This window comes from Notechis scutatus, chromosome 5, assembly GCF_049901735.1.
Source record: "Notechis scutatus isolate UNSWTSFEM ecotype Mainland chromosome 5, rNotScu1.2, whole genome shotgun sequence".
Classification (NCBI taxonomy): domain Eukaryota; kingdom Metazoa; phylum Chordata; class Lepidosauria; order Squamata; family Elapidae; genus Notechis; species Notechis scutatus.
The window spans coordinates 25,600,739-25,623,285 of NC_142013.1; the positions used below are offsets into that span (position 1 = coordinate 25,600,739).

Genomic DNA, 22,547 nt, shown 5'->3' on the forward strand with positions numbered 1-22,547 from the left:
ATTTTACACTATGAAATATACATTATGTTAGGGAGAAATTGCTTGCAAAGTAGTATGCATTTGAAAAACTTTGGTTCTTATTTGAGACTTAAGAGATTGAATTGAAGGTATAGTAAGTCTACTGTGATGCCTGAATTAGCATGTTCATTCCCATGCAAAGTTTATTTTCATGATATAAAGTTTCTGAAAGAATTTGCTTTTTTTCTTGTTCTGCACAGCCAATAACTCTGGTGTGAATAAACGGCAGATCACAGACCTTGTGGATCAAAGCATTCAAATCAATGCTCATTGTTTCGTGGTCACAGCAGATAATCGCTACATTCTTATCTGTGGTTTCTGGGACAAGAGCTTTCGAGTTTATTCAACAGAAACAGGTGGAATTTTCACATGGAATTTTATTCATTTTCCTATATCATTCACATAATGTCAAAATGGAAAAATATTTGTAATGTAATAAAGTAATACAGAAAATGCTTCTTTTTTCATATCAGAGAAGGAATTGAAATAAGGATTAGTAACTTCTACAAATCCCAAAAGCTAACTTAAAAACAATGTTTGAAATCTGTTTCAAATTTTGGAGACTTTTGCCCTCAACTATCATCCTGTCTAAGTATAAATTTGCAACTGCATTTTAGACACTTCAGATATTTTGTAATATCTTTTGAGAGAATTCTCATTTAGGATGTTCTGGTGAGGGTGAAGTTAAATGTTTCCCCCTTTAGGATAGGGATGAATCTGTTATTTACCAATAGCAGATTCCTTTACTACTTAAACCCCCTCCCCCAAGATTATCTAAATTTTCAAGGAATTTTAAACTATTCAGAATTTTAAACTATTCAGTGGCAGCAGCTGCAATGAGAATTCTAAGGCTTACAGTCCAGCAGCTGCCTTGGATGTGATGGTTTTGTGACAGGAGGAGATCAGGAAGGTAAAAATTGTAACTCCAATCATACAACAAATACTTTGCATAGAGAAGGTCACAGGTTCTGTTCCTAGCATTTTCAGTGAAGAATGATCACTTGTGGGTGAAAGGCAAGATATCTGTTTGAGACTCTGGAGAGCCATTACCATTCAAGAGTGGACAGTTTTCTATGTTTCTCTGATGAACAACAAGTCAATGTTATATCACTTTGACATCTGGGAATGCAGAAACCTCTTCAGCCTTTAGGATACACAATAAGAACTCTGGAGGGAACAGCTTTTTTTACATTTATATGTGTTAAAGCTGCCGAGCGTTTAGTGCAAATTACCCAGCATCTATTGGCTGAAATGCCATATCATATGTCAGAAAGCAGTAATAACCCATCTGCATGGAGATTAGATCCAATGAAAGGAAATGTTATGCTTTTGTCCAATCTAATGCTCCATACAGCCTACATACAACATGCTCAGACTGAATACCTCATTGCCTGTTGTCTGAAGACAATCACAACACCTATTTTGTAGTCCATTGCGGAAAAAATGTATTTTATTTGTGCTTTGTTTTTAAATTTTTTGGTAGCTGCAATTTGTATTCATCATGCACTGTGGCACAGGAAAACAAAATCAGTCAAGCAACCTCTCTTTGTTGTAGGAAAACTAACACAGATTGTATTTGGCCATTGGGATGTAGTCACTTGTCTTGCCAGATCAGAGTCTTATATTGGTGGGGACTGCTACATTGTCTCTGGCTCTCGGGATGCTACTTTGCTGTTGTGGTATTGGAGTGGCCGACATCATATCATTGGTGACAATCCAAATAGCAGTAAGTTATTACCATTTTTTACCTATTTTATATAAATATATTTTATATTTATATTTTCAATTCTATCTGTACAGAATTGTATAGCACTTTTTCTCCAGGAAAGCCTTTGGAGACAAATCATCAGTTATGGGTTTCATAATTTACTGGAAAAAATGTTTGTTTTTTTTAATCAAAGTTACAGAGAGATATATTGTTAGAATATCTACAATTCTTTACTGGAGTTTATTTTATAAGGAAAATGAAAACAAGCGGTATAGGATAGATTAAATCCAATTAGCTAACACCTTTAAAATGAATTTCTAGGAAGATGTGAATGATATTTTTCAGAAAAGGATTAGGTTCACAAAAGCTGTCATCTGGAGATGTAGATAAGATATTTTATATTTCAGAACATGAGATAAGGAACTCAAGAGAAAGATGTCAGGTTATGGTAATTATGTTGGCTAGGTGTTTGACTTTCTAATGATCCTTTAAGCTGAAAGATAGTTAATTATCAATTTCAGCTTCAGTGCATCCAATTATCAAAAGGAACTTCAGTTGTTTCAGAAAATCATATAGAGCAGGATCCCGTCTTTTTTTTTCATCAACACCACTAATAATACATCTGATATGCTACATTCATATGCATATACACATGCTTGCACTCACTTCAGCACTCTCTGGTGTTACTTATTAATAAAGTGACTAAGTAAGCTGAAAAGCATTAGTGATGTGGCCTTTACTAGTTCTCATACCTAAATATACATCTATAAGTGCTTTAATATACTCCTAACAAGCTTCTAATATTGCCTCATACCATATTGGTACACTGATCTACCTAAAATTCTATAATCTATTTTTAATGCTTTTAAATGTATGGTAGAAAAAGGATAATTTTTAAAATGATAGTTAACAAATTAAACATTCTGAATAAATTTCTGCATCTGAAGGGAGCAGAAGTTACACATGGCTCCCAACAATGGTGGGATTCAAAAAAAAATTTCTACTGGTTCTGTAGGCAAGGCTAGGTGGGCATGGGCATGTGATTGGGTGGGCATGTTTTTTTTTTTTTTTTGCAGCACAACCCCAACCCATTTTTGGGACCTTCCTGGCCTCAGGGGAGCCTCTGGGGGGGGGCATTTTTGTTCCCAAAAGGTTCCCCTGGGGCTCAGAAAGGAAAAAACAGAGTATAGGAGGGGCACACAGCACCCTTCCATGCTCCATTTTGGGGCCTTCCTGGGTTCAGAGGAGCCTCTGGGGGGGTTCTTGCTCCCAGAAGGCTCCCCTGAGGTTCAGGAAGGAAAAAAACAGAGCATAGAATGGGCACGTAGCACCCCTCCACACTCCATTTGGGGCCTTCCTGGCCTCAGAGGAGCCTCTGGGGGGGGGGTTGCTCCCAGGAAGCTTCCCAGGAAGGCAAAAAATGGAGGGAGGGCTGCGTCCCTTCCCTCCATTTTTTGCCTTCTTGGGCCTCAGGGAAGCCTCCTGGGCAAAGCAATAAGAAGCGAGGGGAATCCTGGCACAGCTGTTCATAGGAACAGCTGATTGTTGGGAGGTTAAAAAAGAAAAAAGAAATACCTTAAAGAGTTACTGGGCGAGCGAGCATCAGGCAGACGCATTGGATGGACGCATCAGGTGGGCAGGGCAAGCAAGCAAGCAGCGACCGGGCGACCGGGTAGGGGGTGTGGCCAGCAAGAAGTTACTACCAGTTCGGCGACCCATGCCAAATCCTTGCTACCGGTTCACTTGAACCGGCGCGAACCAACTGAACACCACCACTGGCTCCCAAGCTGTATGGTCCAACCAAGAATTTATGTTAGCTGCTACACTACTTAAAAATCTTTTAGAAGTTAAGCTCTAGACCGGGATGTCAAACTGGCGGCCTGCAGGCCGGATGTGTCATTCACAGGCCACACCCACCCCAGCTCCACAAAGGTAAAAAACTTCATGGTACCTCACTTGACATGATCGAGTTTGACACCCGTGCTCTGGACTAACAAATGTGATTTTCAAATTTTTACTAGCATTCCTGCATTAGTCTTTTCAATTAGTGTACAGACTGCAGCCTTTAGGTTGTTCAAACAGAAAACAACTGGATTTATAATTGGAGAAAGTTATTTAATTAAACTTTAACTTCCTTTTTTTCAAAAACTTGAATAATCCTGTCTTGGTTATGCATAGGTTTACATAGTTTCTTCTGTAACTCAGCCTTATAAAAACTGGCTACTTACTAAAAAAAAATTTCATTTGTAAGTTAGGTTGCTTAAGTTCTTTTTTTTTCTAATTAGATTGGGTGGGAAATCGGAGGGAGGAAGGGAAGAAAGAAAGAAGGAAGGTTGTTTTTCCTGAAATGGATACAAAGAAACTAGATTCAGAAGTGATAAAAATTAATTTGTGCACCTTAATTGGAACCAGCTCACTGGAAAAAAAAGGAGGCAAATGGAGCCAGCAGCTAGTGTTAAGAGATGATTGAATTTTTTGTCATGTAGGTATAGTGGACTTGGCTGCTTATCCTCCTGAGTCTATCTGTGCAATATATTGCATTCAGCCTTTGACTGGTTTCTTTAAAACAATCAATGCTATTCCTGTTGTGTCCCCTGGGACTGAATTTTCATTGATCTTGGGACTTGACATTTCTCATTATATAGCAGCAAGTTGCCAGTCATGTGAGTTGCTTTTCCTGGCCATGTTTGCACTGAGCACTGTATGAACACATTGTGTCAACTAGCCCAAACCTCAGTTTGTGGACCAATTATAGTAAATAGCCCTTAAAGGCACTGAGGTACATTTTGTCTCACTTGACACATTTTACATATACTTAAAGAGAATGTTCAGTATCCATTACATGAGTGTGATAAACTGTGTGTACGCTAAAACATACTAAATGTCTCTGTAAAGAATTGCAGGGAGAAAGTATCACTGATTTTATGAATAATACTAATGAAGGCATTTTTACTTATTTGTATGTAAATGTTTCAGATTTAAAAGACTTTCTAAATTAATTGGAAGGAAATAGTTAGTTTTAGAACATGAATAGTATGTGTACATATTATTTCTTTAAATGGTTAATTATAAAACCTTTTAGAGAAGAGCTGGGTTTTGAATATGGGCTTTGAATATAAAATCCTTTCTTTTACATTAAAATTGTGTTGGCCAAAAAGAGATACTTGATTGTTTAGATGTCAGTTTTTTTCAGTAAGCTTGCAGAATTGTATTTCCCAAAATCTAGAGCAGAGGTGTCAAATTGGCAGCCCTTGGGTGGGATACATCATGTGCAGGCCACACCCACCCCACCTCCATGAATGGGGAAAATGTCACGAAACGTCACGTGACAGCAACGTGATGCTGCGTGTTTGACACTCATGATCTAGAGATCTAGTGGGGAAAAATATTGCACTTATAGATTCTCATCAACTTTCACATAGATATATCCACTTTATTTGATGTCCGTATCAGTTTCTTGTTTCTACCTACAGATATAAATATTGGGTGCAATTTGGCAATTTGACTGTATTACATGGTTATATCCAATCTTTCCTTGGAGCTTGTATGAAATATATGATTCTAATCTTCACTCAATAGTATGGGGAGGAACAAGTGCTCTGCACATAGACATGTGACCCTATAGTTCCTAATAAAGCACAGGGATTTAAGAAACATTATAAAGATGTCAAGGAATTATCAGAACCAATCAGATGTAAACTTACTGGTAGTTGACACAATGGTTTATAGCAGTCAAAGACTTCATGCTTTTAACCAGAAATAAAAAAGTATTCCCAATACTCCTTGGTAGATATTATTTCAAAAGAATCCTTCCAGGTTATGTATGCCTCCTGGTTGACATGAGCAACAGGATGTTATCTTAGAAGTTAGACTTTAATAGAAATTCAGCTTGCATAAAATAGTAGGAGCATGTTTGAGATAAAACTGAGTTTTGTTTGCCCTTAGTATATTTGTGAAGCCAAAAGAAAGAAGGAAAATGTAAGAGTTCTCAGTTAAAGTAGCGTGATCTTATGGAGGAGACTTAATAAATACATGCAGATGGTGCAGGCTTAATTATGAATGAAAAGTCTAAACCAGGGCTGTTAAACTCCTATCCCACAAGCCGGATGCATCATTCACACCCAGTTTAGCGAAGGGGGAAAAAGTCCGATACGTCACATAATGCCACCGTGACAACATGAGTTTGACACTCCTGGTCTAAAATGACATCAGAAAGTAAGACCTAGTGTCATCTAGATTGTTTGAGTGCATATAAAACTGTGAATTTGTTATTTGCATGATATTCTCCAATGAATATTCTCCAAGAATCAGGAATCAGAAATTCCTAGAGTCTTCGAGATAAGCAGTATAAGAATAGAAACAACAGATAAGAAATAAAGTGTGTAACAGTCTGCATAAAACCTGGATTGGGGAATGGGTGAATTATTTTGTAGGGCAAAAGGTACAAACAAAATGACAGAATTCAGAAAAAGTGATTAAAATCTTTGGAGACTCAGAATGATTGAGAATGTAAATGATTATGAAAAATTAATAGACTCTATGCCTTTTAAGATGCTTTGTCCACTATTTAGGATAAAGTTATCAACTTAAGTCCTGCTGGCAATGTGAAGTCCATCAATACTCTTTTGTTGGCTTAGTTAGTATCTTTGTTGTAAAGAAAAATGAGCAATGCAAAATAACATTTCTAGGAAGCAACTCTTTGGGATTTGATATTCAGGATATTTTATTGATGCTTATTTTGCAATATTATGCTATATTCTTACTCCTCTTCAGGTAGGAAAGCTATTCTGCCAAATATTAGATGCTTTCATCTCTTCCACTTTTCAAATGATTAACTATTAGCTGTAATTAATCATAGTGTATGACACTGCCAAAAAGGAAAAGAAAAATGTTTATAATTCACATGAAATATTAATTTGTACGGAAATACAAAACCATATGACTAAATAACTAAATTAATATTTCTGTTTTACACAAGAACTTCTGTACTAGTAATTGCATATTATGTCTTTTTTGAGAAACAAAAGCTACCCTCTTATTTATTACTACATACAATTACTACATTGAGAGAGCATATTCTTGTACATTTTACACTTTTGCCCTAAAGTATTCAACTACACAGATATAGAAGTACAATGTTGGGGAAATTGCTGTGAGTTCAAATTGACGGTGTTTCAATTCACAGATCAAGCTTCACCTGCATATCCTTTAGTATCTTAGCCTTTAATATTTCACTGCATCTATCATTAGTGCATTAGGGTGAGAGAATTTTCTTAGATTTTGAATGATTGCTACAGTCCCTAATGTTCTGTGTTTTTGCTGTGAAATGTGGTATGTGAAATTCTCTTTCCGATTGAGCAGGTTTGCTGTAATAATATAATGCTGATTAAATTGTTTTTTTCTTTCATTTGCTGCATAGAGTGAAGTGATATTTACTGTCACCACCAAGCATCTACTGATTCTAACTGTACTATAGTTAGAACATGCCTAAAAATCTGCTTTAAGAGGCAATACCAAATAAAGAATAACAGTACAGGTTCACTTTAATTATAGTTTAACCTGCAGTGGAGTGTATTAAGCTTGATACTTCAGAATTATGTGCAATGTAGATAATAATTCCTTTTTCCCTTCTTCGCTTTCTTGTCAACTCTCATGAAAAACTCTTGAGGTTTTACCAAAGCTAAGTCAGGTAATTTACACTTGAGAATAGCAATTTCAAAATGAGAATATTGTAAAATAAGTTCAAGCCCTCTGCCAGCTATAGTTTAGCATCCTCCAGAAACTTAACCAAACCCCTTCATCTCCTAGTATGTATCCTTTAGAGCACTTTGTGCTGGAAAGTTGCCTACTTTTATTCTAATGTTTCATTCTGTGTAGAATGTAACATGTTTTTAAAACTGCTGTCATACATTGCAACAGGCACTTATGAAAGGATACAAAAATCATTTAGACAATTAAATAATTTGTTTATATAGTTTGTATTTGATACCTTCGCCTCCTACATTCCTTCAGTACAGACAAATTTACAAAATATTAAGTATAAATAAATAACCTATTGATATCTAAACATCCCACCCAGAAGCACAGAAAGATATATCACCGAGTTCTTCCTAGCTTTTTCTCTGTTTACTTTTTATAATATAATGCACCTGTTACTGATGTAAACATCTTTCAAGGCAGAGAAACTACCTCTAATATTATTCAGCTTTTCTATTTCAATCCAAACATGGATATCCCAAATTTTATAGGTAGTCTGTCCTCCCCAACCAGATGTCTCCCAGATGCATTGCTATGAGGGCTGGCTATTTCCTAGCCAGCATATGCACTGAAATCTAAATAATTGGGGTTGTTCAGCACTTAATTCAAAAATGTTTCAGAATGTAAATATATCACCTGTCTATGGAAAACAACAGTACAATTCCAAGAAAAAAACCACAACTGCTTCCAAGAGAAATAGTATATTTTTACACTGAAGCTCTATTTCTTTTTTTTTTATTTATTTATTAAATTTTTATGCCGCTCTTTCCCCTGTAAGGTGCATCTCGGCAGTTTTAAATTAACTTGTGTTATCTGCTCAGAGTATTTTATGAGTGGGAAGATTTAAAACTTTAAATTATAAATATCAAATCCAAAGCATTATGCAGCCTAATTAAAATAGTTTGTTCAAATGAAAACAAAAGCAAGGGTTATATTCTAAACCCAATCAAATCAAATAAATACATGCAATTATTATGACGAATATAGACATGTCTATATCAGTGTGTCATGAAGGAATATATGAATCAAAAAATCCTTAATACTAGAAATATTTTAAAACAGACCTCCGCCAATATAATAGTAGAAATGCTCCCAAATCGAAGTTCAAATTAATTTAATGTATTTATGGTTCATTGTTTTTTTTAGGTGACTATCCTGCTCCCAGAGCTGTTCTAACTGGTCATGATCATGAAGTTGTCTGCGTATCAGTGTGTGCTGAGCTGGGACTTGTCATAAGTGGTGCTAAAGGTCAGTTGCTAAAGGTTAATTTTAGTTTAAAACTTCATGCCTCAAAATAATTATTATTAACAATAACTTAGAAACAGAAAGTCCTCATTTAGCAACTGCAATTGGAACCAGCAACTTGGTGGTTAAGCGAAATGGAAAACCACATGACTGAAACCGTGTTTATGATTTTACTTCAGCTTTCTGTTGCTTTATAGCCCAAATAGCCAGCTGAGCCCAAACAGCAAGGGGGTGTCCAAAATGTGACTCACGAGGAAACCAGGTAAAAAGGCAAATGTTACAGCCTTTTTCCTCCAGTCCCTTGCTCTTTGGAATGCTCATTCTTGCTTTGGAATAATAAGAAAGGAATTGATACCTGAATGTACATTGATTGGAGGGTAAGGGACTGTAAGAGAGTAAGCAGGCACACTAAGGGGAATATACATTATTAGAAAGGAATGTGCTAGTGACAGCTGCTTGCTTAGTGCATCGCAGCATGCCATAAGCCACTTCAGAGACAAGCAAAAACCTTTAGTATGAAATTGATTATCAATTTCAGGCAGCAGCCACAAGCCAGGAGGAGGTTTCTGATCAACTAATTAAAGTCACAGCTAAATTGTTAACTTGTGGTTAACACTTTTTAGGGACACCGCTGTGGAGAAAAGCAGCTCAGTAAGAGGTAGCTTAAGCAATCTCTCTGCTCTCTGAGAAGGGGATAGAGAAATGGGTGAGGCACGGGATAACACATAATAACTGACTGTAATGGCAAACACATGGTGACAGAGGGGCACTGTAAAGATTGTAAACATTAGTCTCAGTTACTTTTTCATCACTACATAACTGAAAGGTTGCTGTGAGGCAGTTGCTAGATGAGGACTACTTTTAGCTGCAAGAGCTTAAATCAAGAAATGAAGTAGCCCAGGCCACCAGGATGCCTCTGGTAAAAAAAAAAAAGCCAGCATAAACATTGTTACCAAAATTCAAACCTAGAAATAATTAATACTGACTGCCAAATTTGTTGGGTGGAACAGAATCCATTGGTTTGAAATTATTTTTTAAAAACTTAGAAGTTTCCCAAATATACTGCCCAATACACTCAATATTACAGATTTCGATCTTTCTGAGATATAACTTTCTTGTCACAAGTTATACACTTTCAGCCTATCTTCCCAAACTCTTCCTTCGTGACTACTTTATTGTTTATATGTGTCCTTCTCCATTTTCAGTAGTAGGGCTGGCTTTTTTTTTTTTTACTACTATTTTTATCCTTACTAGAACTGCTTGCTATCATGCTTTTAATATTCCTATCATTAGAAATTCCCATTTCTCTTGAGCCTTTCCCCTGTAGCTTATTCTGCAGCTTTGAGTTTATTAAACTCCATTTTTTAAGAAATCAAAATGCATGATGGTCAGTTTCCTCCTGAACTTAATCTTCTCTTTGATAAGATTGACTTCAGTAATTCAATTCCTATGGATCCCAGTGGTTCTATTGAAGTCTAGATTGAACAGAAAGGGCACTGAAACAAAAATAGATATTAAAGATCTTTGACCTCTTGGAGATCATGTTAGAAATTTAGAGACCCTTTTCATGGCCATATAGATGTAACAGTGCTTCAAAGAAGCTCTGTTTATTTTTTTCCCCTCACTTCTTTGACATGACAGATGCAGTGCTTGAAATACATTGTCTTCTCATCTCTATCATGGCTTATACTGCCTTTATTTTTTGATTTTTTTTTTAATTTATTGATGTCATCAGGACCAACTGTTCAAATTTTACAAACAATTAAAATGAACTCTAAAAATAGTAAATAACCTATACCACATTGCAATAAAACAAGTGCCCCAAACAACCTGGTTTCTAGTGTTTCCAGCATGAATTCCAGTTAAGTCTCAAAGTCTCCCTTAAAAAGCTCTTCTTGACAGTCTTATGAAGATACTGAAATTAGATGTGCCAGCCCAACAAGGCAGACCAGATTTTTACAAATACTAATCAACTTGTATTACGAGGTTGCAGTAACAGACTTTTGCAAGTCTGAAGGTGCCTCACCACTGCCTGCCTTTATCCTCAAGAGAACTAAAGAGATTTAAGTCCCAGACACTTTCTCAAATTCCGTTTCTGCTTTTAGCTCAGATTTCTCTTATCTGAGCATTCCCTTGGCTACAACTCTTCTTCTTCCTCCTCCATGTTATTTTCACAGCCCATTAATCCATTTCTAGATATATTGAACTAAAGATTATTCACTTATAACGGAAGGGAGGGCGAAAAGAAATGTTAGAGCAAAGGGAAAGACCTCTTTCTAAATTCAACTAGTTCACCTTCATCTAAGTAAGAATTATGTGGATAAAGTACCTCTTCTGGCCTTTCAGCCAATTCTAACTTACTTTTTACTCAGCTGGAAGGATTAGCCATGATAATTCTAAATTATATGGTCATAGAAGCCACCTATTACCTCAATGGAACAGAAATCCACTACCAGTTTTATTCCGAACCTGATCTGCCCCTGTTTTGACTCCTGCTGCTAATACCTTTACTAAGAATAGATATAAGCCTTTAAAGATTTGCTTAGGCATAGCAGGTACCATGTAGATCAGATGCACTCTCCTTGATAGTGGAGTTTTTCTCCATTAGTAGAGAGATATTCTATGCCATCCTAATCCTTTCTTAATTCATGTTGAACTCATTAGGATTTAAATAATAAGAAACCTTTCTCAGAAATCATGGTAGTATCTTTAACTTAGTCTGTACCCAATCCATTGTTAATCATTGAACGAAATTATATGAATTTCTGTAATATACTGTTATGAATTTGTAATATACAGAAGGACCTTGTCTGGTACACACAATTACTGGAGATTTGCTGAGAGCACTAGAAGGAACAGAAAATTGTTTGTATCCACGCCTAATATCTGTCTCTAGCGAAGGCCACTGTATCATCTATTATGAACGAGGAAGATTCAGCAATTTCAGCATTAATGGAAAACTTTTGGCCCAGATGGAAATCAATGATTCAACCAGGGTAATTTTTATTTTATATTTTAATAGAAGGCATTAACATTAGTTCAGTGTCACCTGAAAAAAGTTACATCTATAGAAAAAAAAATTCAGCTCCAACTAAGTTGGATTTATTCTTAAAAACTATACCAAGACATTGCTTAATACTCAATGTTTCCTGAATATCTATTCCTTAATCATCTGAACATGCTTAAAACCTTAAATAGCTTGACCTCTGTTGTCCTTTAATTTTGGAAACTCAGAGGCATCAATGTGGGGGGGTGGGAGTTGGGGGTGCAAATAATGAGACTCATGCAAGTGATGAGCCTTTTATATGCATATCATAGCTTCTCAGCTATGTCATGAAGGCGTCTCGGCTAAGTCATGAATATGGGCTCCTAAGGAATCAAATCTACCAGCAGCAAGAGCAGCTCAAGGAGATTAAATGGATACATAACTCAAGCTGTTCATAGTGGTATATACCACTGCAAAGGCTGAATTGATTTGTGTACATTTCAAGGCAAGCCTTCACTTTTGTTTTTAATAATATTTTTTTAAGAAACTAGTTTATTGCTCAGCATTCTGCACTTAAGGTTAGGCTTTACTACTATAGGTAAAATGTGTTAAATAACAAAGTTCCGTTATGGTTCTTCTGTTTTTGGTTTTCCTGTAGGCAATCCTTCTGAGCAGTGATGGGCAGAATCTAGTTACAGGTGGTGATAATGGAGTAGTAGAAGTATGGCAAGCTTGTGACTTCAAACAACTCTACATTTATCCTGGCTGTGATGCTGGCATTAGGGCAATGGACCTATCCCATGATCAGAGGTAAACTGAAATCTAAAAAAAAATAGCAATAAGAGGGTGATATGCATTTAATATTTTCCTTAGCAATCCTTTCCTTAGTTAAATACATAGTACAACTGGATTGTTTGAGTGTTAAAACACTAGCCAGTAACATTTACCAATCCAAAGCACATGTTCCCACAAAAAGATCATTTCAAAAATGTAGATAACATCTCCTAATTTTAAATATTCTTGTGAAAGATCTCATGAGAGCTTATGAACTTGTACATTTTGATATTTTAAAGAATATGCTGCTTTAGGAGAGGAGGGACCTCTCCTAAACTGAGTGGCATGCACTACTCAAAATTAACAATTGAGTTCAATTAGACAGCTATATTTAGTAAAATTTATTGTGATATGTTTTAGGCTGTGCTTATGCTAACTGGTATTTCAAAGAAAGCGGTAATATAATATACAGGATAATAATCTTAAAATATGGACTACAAACTTCTAATCCCTGTTCAATCTTAATTCTATGGGAGTGAACCAGTCATTGGGATTGCAGTGTGGATAAAATGGGAAATTCATATAGGGAGAAAAGTAATTGTTTTTGTAGGTGTTTATATTCATTTTTGTTGATTCTTTTTACCTTTAACCCAGTCAATCTGTATGTACTTTACATTTCTTTAGTAGAGCACTGCTGGAGAAGTAGAAGCAGCCATTTTCCAAAGGAAGCCCCCAATTTTTGTTACCTTACAAAATAATAGACTCTTAAGTTTCCAAGCAGGATATTCCATTTTGCCTAGTATTTTCAAATGACTGCTCATCTTCAAACTAGCTAAGCGTGGTTTTGTTATGAACAATAAATATCTCAGATATTTACAAACCTGATCTCTGTTTCTGTTTCAGGACTCTAATTACCGGCATGGCATCTGGTAGCATTGTAGCTTTTAATATAGATTTTAATCGTTGGCATTATGAGCATCAGAATAGATATTAAACCAGAGTGAAGAACTGAAAGCAAGGATTACACTGAGAGCACAAGTGCTACTGAAAGGTATCTCTGGTGGAAAAAAGAAATCTGCATTGACCTCCGTTGTACATTCCATTACACCCAGCAATAGCTGTACATTGTAGTCAGCAACCATTTTATTTTGTGTGTTTTTTCACAACTGAACACCAGCTGCTGCAGAAGCGAGCTTGTATCATGTAAATTATAATGACTTAATAGATGTTTTGGTAATTATTTCATATACTTTTGTTTACTGAGAAAAGGTAGAAGAACACATCACAAGAGACTTTTGAATATTCTGAGGAACTTGTGTCTGGCTATTATATGGTTTGGGCCATGACTCTAGCATCCATTTCCCATTTCCTAGCCTCTTTTCAAGCTGATCAATTAAAAGGAAAAAAACCCTACGTTTGATACTTTGTACATCAGATGCACATCTTAACTTTAAAGGGATAATTTTGTAAAAGTAAAGCCTTGTATAAAAAACAAAATACTGTTTCTTAATTTTATTGTGGAGTTACAACTTGCATGTACTTTAAGCCTGATGTCTGAAAACCACATCCACAAGTTGAACTGAAAGCTGTCCAAGGCCCAGCTTGTATTTAAAGATTGAAATGGGGTTCAAGCTGCAATGGAGCCATTGCCACTGAAACATGGTCTGCATATTTCAGTCTAGAGCCACCCCTTCTAAATGAAGTTTTGCTCATTACATGAAGCATTTGGATATGAAGCCATTGTTTGCCGTAGTTATGCATTTAAAAAAAATAATTTTCCCTTAAAAATTAATAATGTGATTGACAGACAGGAGCATGGTTAAGATGATATGCTACAGCGCTTTATGATTTCCACCAAAGCAAGATTGCTAGACTTCTAGATTCATCACATTTGGCATACTATACATTGCAGGGAGAGAGCAACTAAGATTTTTCTCTTAAATTCCTTGGAAATAAAGCTTGGTTAAAAGCAAACTTAGCTTCATTGGGGTTATTCTTTTGAATATTTTTAAAACTCATATGTTTAACACACATTTTACATTGAAAGCATTCATAACTCATATGTTTAACACACATTTTACATTGAAAGCATTCATATTTGACAGTACTGTAATAATGACTATCAGAATAATTTTCTGCACATACTTCAAATCATGTAACATACCCAGGGGTATATACACTTTACTTCATGTTTCTTCTTTGTATATTTGGTGACTGTATTGTCATAGATGTACATATTGTGTCGGTAGGGCTATGAGGCATGTAACAGGAATGTAATTTTCTCAGACTTTACACTCACTCACAGTCATTTATTTAAAAAAAACACAAGATAATGGATTCTTTGTACTGGCACTTTGGCACCAGAAACTTATTATTTATTGACGTGGTTCTTATTTGTTACTCACCTTGTATTAGTAAGTTTTAGCACTAAATACCTTCTTCATTGTTGTTTGTATTAATAAGATTCTGAAATCATGGGGAATCAATGTAATGATTAAGTTATTCATCATTGGTCTGTAAGCAATATCTTGAGTTTGTAGCTTAGAACTGGGAGAATACTGAACATCTGGAAGATAAGTTCATTTCATCTCAAGATCATGGTGAAATATTTTGGCTATATAAATTCCTTAAGCTATTGTAACCATGTTTTATTGCAAAAATGTAAAATATGCCAGATGTGCGTGAGTTGGAAATCAAAAAAGAAAAATAAAATATGCAAAGAATTCATGAATTGTTTCTTATTTTATCAAACCTTGACTCAAATGTTTTTTAAATAAAAAATACATTTAATAATGATTTTATAAATATTAGAAAGATTTAATTTACCATTGCAGTGCCTACTCATCCATATATTGATTGGTTTAAGTGCACAACATTTCATAATATTTTATGCTTTATGCTACATTTTTATAATTAATGGTATAATAGTAATTCTGTTCATCTGGACACCATCAGGGTAGGGAAAACTCCTTTTGCATTTCTGCTTTAAAAAGAAATCAGGGAGAAATTGCCATTGCTAATCAGGGATTCAAATTGATAATTTATGACAATGTAAATAATGTGACCTAGACATAGGTTTTCTATGAAACTAACTTATAATTCACACTTCTCATTTGGAAAGTATTTGGTGACAAGAAGGCAATTTATCTTCAACAATTACTGAACATCAATATTTCTATATGAACAGGAATGTTAACACAGCACTTTCATTCTTTTCACTAGTTCACAGCAAAAACTATTAATTACACTTTTCATACGGTAGTCTGAGGAGTACAGAGATAACAATGGTTATTTTATTTATTGATTGATTGATTTTATTTGATTTGTCAATTGCTTACAAGATAATAGGTATAAGTATAGACATAGTTATGAATACATGAAATGGATACATATAAGAAAAATAAAAAAACAATAGGACAGGGACGGTAGGCACGTTGGTGCGCTGATGCACCCCCCCTACAGACCTCTTAGGAAAGGGGTGATGTCAATAGTAGAAAGTCTAAGGTTAAAGTTTTGGGGGTTTGGGGAAGAAACCACAGAGTCAGGTAAGAGTATTCCAGACATTGACCACTCTGTTGCTGAAGTATTTCCTGCAATCAAGTTTGGTGTGGGTAACCTTGGGTTTGTGTCTAATGTGTGCTCTTGTATTGTTGTGGTTGAAGCTGAAGTATTCATTGACAGGTAGGACATTGCAATGTATGATTTTATATATACTATACTTTAGATCGGACCAAAGTCAGCGTAGTTCTAGGTTTTCTAGGTCTAGAATTTCAAGTCTGGTGGCATAAGGTATTCTGCAATTATCTCATACAACTTTTGCCTTATAAGATACCTTAAAATTTCTGCAATGGCAAAAAAGCTTATTATACAATATTTCAATTTGTTGAAGGAACATGAATATTATCAAACTTTTAAACTTGGAAAATGGAATACCTACACAGCAATGCAATATAACAATATGCAATATAAGCTTACCTCAATTAATCTCCAAGGCTAAGCAGGATCAGACCTCATTAATAAACTAGAGATTTGAACAAGAAAAAAACCAGAAATCATTGGCAAAGCATTTCCACCCTAGTGCCAAGAAAACTCTATTTAGAAGGGCCTTTCCCCCCCTATCCCCTCCTGCATTTTCTTCAAGGTACAATACTTTCCATGCAAGAGAAGCAGAGAGACCTTCATCTTGTGGCAGACTGATTTTCATTAGGTCCAGTATATTAAAACACCCATTATAGAAGCTTTACAATGCAGGATCTTACAATTGTAACGTACATATACATATACTGTACATACTGTAAAATTACAAATGCTGCCTGTGAAAAGTTATTATTGTACACTGTATCAGGTCTGCTGATGTTTGAAGAAAATTCTTACACTACAGAAATAATTATATCATAGAGATGTTGTACGTTCAAGAGATGTTTCTCCTATAAGAAAACACGTAATTACTCACACATATAGCGTATAAATGAAGTTATTAATAGTTTATATTGTTAATTAATAGTTAATGTATAAAAACAAATATCAAAAATTCTATAGTCAATAATCTTAACTGAAATGCTGCTCATATTTAGGAATGCACAACAGATTATTTGCTATATCTTTAGAGACTACCATTGACCAGTCACAGGTGGAGGTCACAATGTTAATCACTAAACCATACAGTTGTTAGAGTGATATGTGATCAAATCAGTCACTAGTAAATTGAACACATCTACTCAGATTAAGTTGGGGAAAATAATATTACAATAAACTTGTGTAAAGGTTAGGCAATATTCAATATAGTTCAGTACCTGCTGGTATTAGGTAATCACTGTCTGGAAAAATCCATGATATGAAATAAAGCAATAATAGGCACATTATAAATTTAAAATGTTCTATTGATGTTCACAAAATTCACAACTTTTCTTAAATGAAAGACACTGGCCAAATGGAATATGCATAGTCAGAAAATATATATTTATCACAAGAGAAATTGTTCGCTCCTGGCACTTCTACCCCACACTGATACTTCATTGTTCCTTTTTTTCTGAACAGATGGATATACTTTCAAACAAGTTCCTCTCTGAGAAAAGATCCAAGCATAGTAAAAGTTGAGGGGCTCTGCATTTCCATCCTGAAACTTTCTCCAATCGAAGAGGATTACTCTGTTTCTTTCTCTTACTACTATCAAAGCCAAATAAATCCCATTTTGTTGCTTTTAGTTTCTCTTGCTTCTGATCTTTAATATTTAGCAATTCCATCTTTCTGCAGGTATTCTTGCTCATATATCTCTTCAGCAATTGTAATCATCTTTCATTTCCTATGTGCATCTCTTTTAGTTCAGTCAAATTCAGTTTAGTTCTGCACTCCAATGGTTTCCCAATCACTCTCTCTGTGTATCTGTCTTTTAACTGGATTGTATTTGTATTTCCTGCCCCTAACTTCTCTGATATTCCCAACACACGTCTTCTATTTGTTTGAATGGAGGATCTCTATCCATCGTTTCCTATTTAGCACTTCTCTGACATAGTTGAAATAGGATCCCTTGAAATCTAGTATGCATTTATGTCTATGTTCCAAATTCCCTTTTGTATAATAACTTGATCTAAACAAAATGCCATGGTTATTTCTTCCCAAGCTTTTTATCTTTTTAACCAGCTGTTCCCTATTGGATATTATCAGAACAAGGAAAGCCTATTCACTTCCTCTTCAATCTTGTAGTAAATGAAGCAAAACCACTATAGAATTTCTGGAATCTTTCAGTCTTAGTTGCTTACGCAAAAGATGGCTGGGCAATTAATATATCCTTTTATTACTCCTCCTCCCCTCTCTGAAAATTCTGTAGTCAGGTTCTTGAAGGTGTTATCTGGAAATTCTGCTTGATTGGGCAACTTATACTCAATAATATAACTGTAAGAAACGAGAAAAAGAAAAGCATATGCACTCTCATACTTATGTTGAGATTTCTCAATCTCTGGACAAGTGTACATTTCTTTTACATATAATGCCATTTCTTCCCTGATATATGACCTATTCCTTTTCAATGAGTTATTACCATTTCAAAAATGAATTTCATTCTACAAGGTTTCAGTAATGTACATCAAAATAGATTTCTCTTCTTCCTTTAAAAAAAAACACCCCATGCATTTCTGTAGATTTTACTGCAAGTCTTGAATCATATAACTTAATCTCTTCCCTATAGTTACATGATTATATATCTGTAGCCTTCACATCCTATGTATCACAATCAGTCTACGTTCCACTATCAGGCATATGTACCACTACCAGGCACTCTATGAAATTCAGAAAGAAGGGATAAAGAAAATCCCACCTAGCCCTTCAGTGCTTCCATTCTTCTATCCAGGACTTCATAATCACTTGCTATGCCTTCAAGACTCTGTCTGGTCCCATCATTTGTTCTCAAATAGATCATAAAAATGTATATTTGTCAATAGGTTTTAAAAGAGTTGAGAATCTTTTTCTGATCAATACTGTGAGCTTCAAGCACACACCAAGTAGACTGTCAGATGACATAACCACTATTTTAGTACGAGTCAATATGGAGTCTTCCATAACTATGGAGTCCTTTTCTGGACAGAAGTAGCATTCTGCATTATCTTTTTTAGTTTCTTGGGCTTGTGATTTCTGGCTTTTTTTTTCCAGAGGTCCACATTGTCAACAGGGAGACTTTGAAGGCTGCTCTGAAACACTAAAAATGAACCCTTTTTAACAGGGTTGAAACGTTGTGTCTCATTTCTGCCTCTTGGTTGACTTGTAACTGGTCAACTTCTAACTTTTAGGTCATTTCCTAGTATAGGTTGCTATCCTGACACATTTCCTTTGTCCAATCTTACAATTTTTTGTTTTGTCTAATAATCTGGATGATGGACAGATTCATTTCTATGAGCATTTTATCAATGGATAGCACCTCCAACACACTACTTAGTCTGATGATAAATGGTGTTGTGAACATCAATGTGAAGCAAAATAGACTTTATAGTTAAACTACATTTAGAAGGCAACAGCCATAATCAGTGAAGTAATTCTTATGTAATTCTTATGTAATTCTATTCAGCACACAAATATAAGTAAATAAAAGTATGATTTCAGATTATTTCCTCGGGTAGCCCAATTAAGTGCCATAGCACTTTAAATCTGTCGGAATATACTGACAAAAATTCATTTGCAAAATAAATTAAAGTAAATAAATTCAAATGTTCAATGAATGTTTGAAGCAATGAACCAAGGTCTCAAACTTTCTAATCAACTCTCACCGAAGTTTCACTGTTAATTGTGTTCTCTAACTACACATGTGATATTTATTAAGTGATTCTCTTAATTCTAAACAGCCAATCCATAGAATCCTCACTCTATAAAAGTCTGCATACTGAAAATGTACACATCATTTTTATGCAGTATCATATGTAGGCAAACTAGGATGCACCTTCATAACAACCAAACATTCCCTACATCAGAGATGGTATTCAGCAGGTTCTGACAGTTTCTGGAGAACCGATAGCGGAAATTTTGAATGGTTCGGAGAACCAGTAAATGCCACCTCTGACTGGCCTTGCCCCCATCTATTCTCTGCCTCCCATTGAGTCCCAGCTGATTGGCTGGGTCTTCTTTGGTTGCCCTACACAGGAAAATGGAGCTGGAAAGCAGGTTAGTGGGATGGGGAGGGAATGGGATTTTGCAGTATCTTTCCCCTGCCATGCCCACCAAGCCAAGCCATGCCCACAGAACCGGTAGTAAAAAAAAATTGAATCCCAGCACTGCCCTACATGTATCATAAATCTAGTTACAGGCCACTGAACAATGCATAGTGTAGCTTTTTTTTTAACTTAATGAAAGATTCAACTCTATTCCAAAATACATAATTACTGCAGGAATAACTCTTGTTTTAAATATCAAATGCTTAGCTTTGTAATGTTTTACCACAAGTAAGCGGAGATGCCACCTCAGCTTTTTGCAGTTTGCTTGTAAAATATTAGATGACAAATTCCAAATCAGCCTGCAATCAAGATGATGTATGAAGCTATACATGAGGTCTCCATTCCAAATATTGATACAGCAACCTCTCCACCCTTTCTACAGTGAATGCTTGTGCAAGAGAAATTCTTTCTCTCTCTCTGTGTAATAGTCATGGGTGAGGCTCTTGTATGAGGAGAGAAAGAAGCAATTTCATGTGCTACATTTAACATCCTTTCTTTGCAATCTCTTGGAAATGATCAATAGATTCTTTGGATGGGGATAGAAACAAATTCAAAAACTGAATTGTGGAGGTAGCAGATAGTAAAGTGTGGTATAAATTTATCTGATCCTGATTACATATTGCAAATTCAGCTGAGATCAGCTAGATGATGCATGCTTTGCTGTTATATTGTCATTTAAATTAAATATAATTCAGAAAAACCAATTCATTTTGTAGGTGGAAAAGGAAAATAAAGCCATGTTACAAGATGTAATTATTTTAGTGCTAGTTATTTAATTTGGATTAATGTTAATCAGACTTCTGAATGCCATGCCCTTCTGGCGGTCATTTGTAGCTGGGCCCTTCTCACTTCCTTAGAATCCCAAATGAAGCAGCAAACTATTGTAATGGAAAATGGAACTGAAGAGGGGAAGGTGGGAATGTCTACAATAGCACTACAGCTTCCCAGGGAGGTAACGGCACATTCCAATGAGGAGCCCAAATCAAGAGATTGTACAGTCTGAACTGGGTTGGGAGGAAGGATAAGGTTCAGGTTAGCCACACCCTAGAATCTCCCAGGGCATACCTAGTAGGTTGTAGCTTTAATTAAATAACATTCTAATAGGTATAATCAAATAAAGAACTTTACTTAATTGGATTTCATTGTGTCATCTTTGAGCCTGACAACTTTGAGCCTGAGACAATTATTGCCTCTCTTTTGGAGAGTGAGTTCCAAATTACCCAACATTGGTACTTAATCAGATCAAAAGAGTCAAGATGGTGACTGAAAATATATGATTAAAGCCCTGCACCCTTTTAGTCTGTGGTGATGCACATTAAAATGAAAGAAACAGGGCTTCAACTGCAGGTTCGTGGTCAGCATCATGATTTTATAGATCCACCCTTCCCAGATCCCTCTTCAAGTAAATTGAACGATACATTTTATTATATTACAAGGATGATTAATGAAGCACTGATTATGACCAGAAACAACTATAAAAAGTATTAAAACTTAACAGTATTTGTACTAGAAATTTCATGACCTCTCCAAACTCATTAAACCATTCTGTTTAAATTAAAACTGGATATACTCTTTAGGCTTTAACATTCAGAATATAGGGAACTGCACTCATTAACACTATTCACAGATTTAACTGAGCACATTCATAAAAACTATGACAGGCAAGTATTTTACTTGCTAATTGCTGGGTGGTTATGATTATAAATGGCCTTGAAGTGTAATCTTTCAAAAAAAGAGGGGGAGGGGAAACAGTATACCCATATTCCTTTAACCACTGTGCTTGGCAAATATTTAAGCTGTCTCTTTCATGAGTTTGAAGATTGCTCCAGGAACAACAGCCAAGTAAAAACTCTGCAGAGAAAATACATTTCAGAGTTAGTTTCAAAGTAGCAAGCTTAAGAGAAAACACTAAAAATATAAAAGAAAATGTCATAAAAGAGAATCAGAAAAGATACTGCAGTATACTCCCCTATACTGCTTTCTGGCCCAATATAAATTTCTGAACTATTTATGGTTGGAATCCTACATTCATTCAGCTGAAGATAAATTGAACTGACAATAGTAACTCTGAGTTATTTACTCGGGCTTATTTATCAGTAAGCATTTTTAGAATTGGATTTTGAAATAAAAATAAATGAAATTATGTATAGTATTAAGAAAGGCTGCGGTGGCTCAGTGGCTAAGACACTGAGCTTGTCGATCAGACAAGTTCGAATCCCTAGCACTGCGTAACAGAGTGATCTCCCATTACTTGTCCCAGCTTCTGCCAACCTAGAAGTTTGAAAGCATGTAAAAATACAAGTAGAAAAATAGGGACCACTTTGGTGGGAAGGTAACAGCGTTCTGTGTACCTTCAGCATTT

General features: G+C 35.4%; 1 protein-coding gene across 6 annotated transcripts in view; it reads left to right on the forward strand.

Annotated features, from left to right (window-relative positions):
• NBEA (neurobeachin) overlaps positions 1 to 15,215 on the forward strand; it is a 355,903-nt gene extending 340,688 nt beyond the window's left edge. For all 6 annotated transcript variants that reach the window (XM_087966360.1, XM_087966362.1, XM_087966361.1 and 3 more), the window contains 6 exons: positions 219 to 374; positions 1,574 to 1,744; positions 8,630 to 8,731; positions 11,528 to 11,724; positions 12,373 to 12,524; positions 13,392 to 15,215. In XM_087966360.1, coding sequence (XP_087822486.1) covers positions 219 to 374; positions 1,574 to 1,744; positions 8,630 to 8,731; positions 11,528 to 11,724; positions 12,373 to 12,524; positions 13,392 to 13,482 — 869 coding nt within the window. In that variant the 3' untranslated portion in view covers positions 13,483 to 15,215. The remainder of the gene's footprint in view (positions 1 to 218; positions 375 to 1,573; positions 1,745 to 8,629; positions 8,732 to 11,527; positions 11,725 to 12,372; positions 12,525 to 13,391) is intronic.
• Positions 15,216 to 22,547: the final 7,332 nt, after the last annotated feature.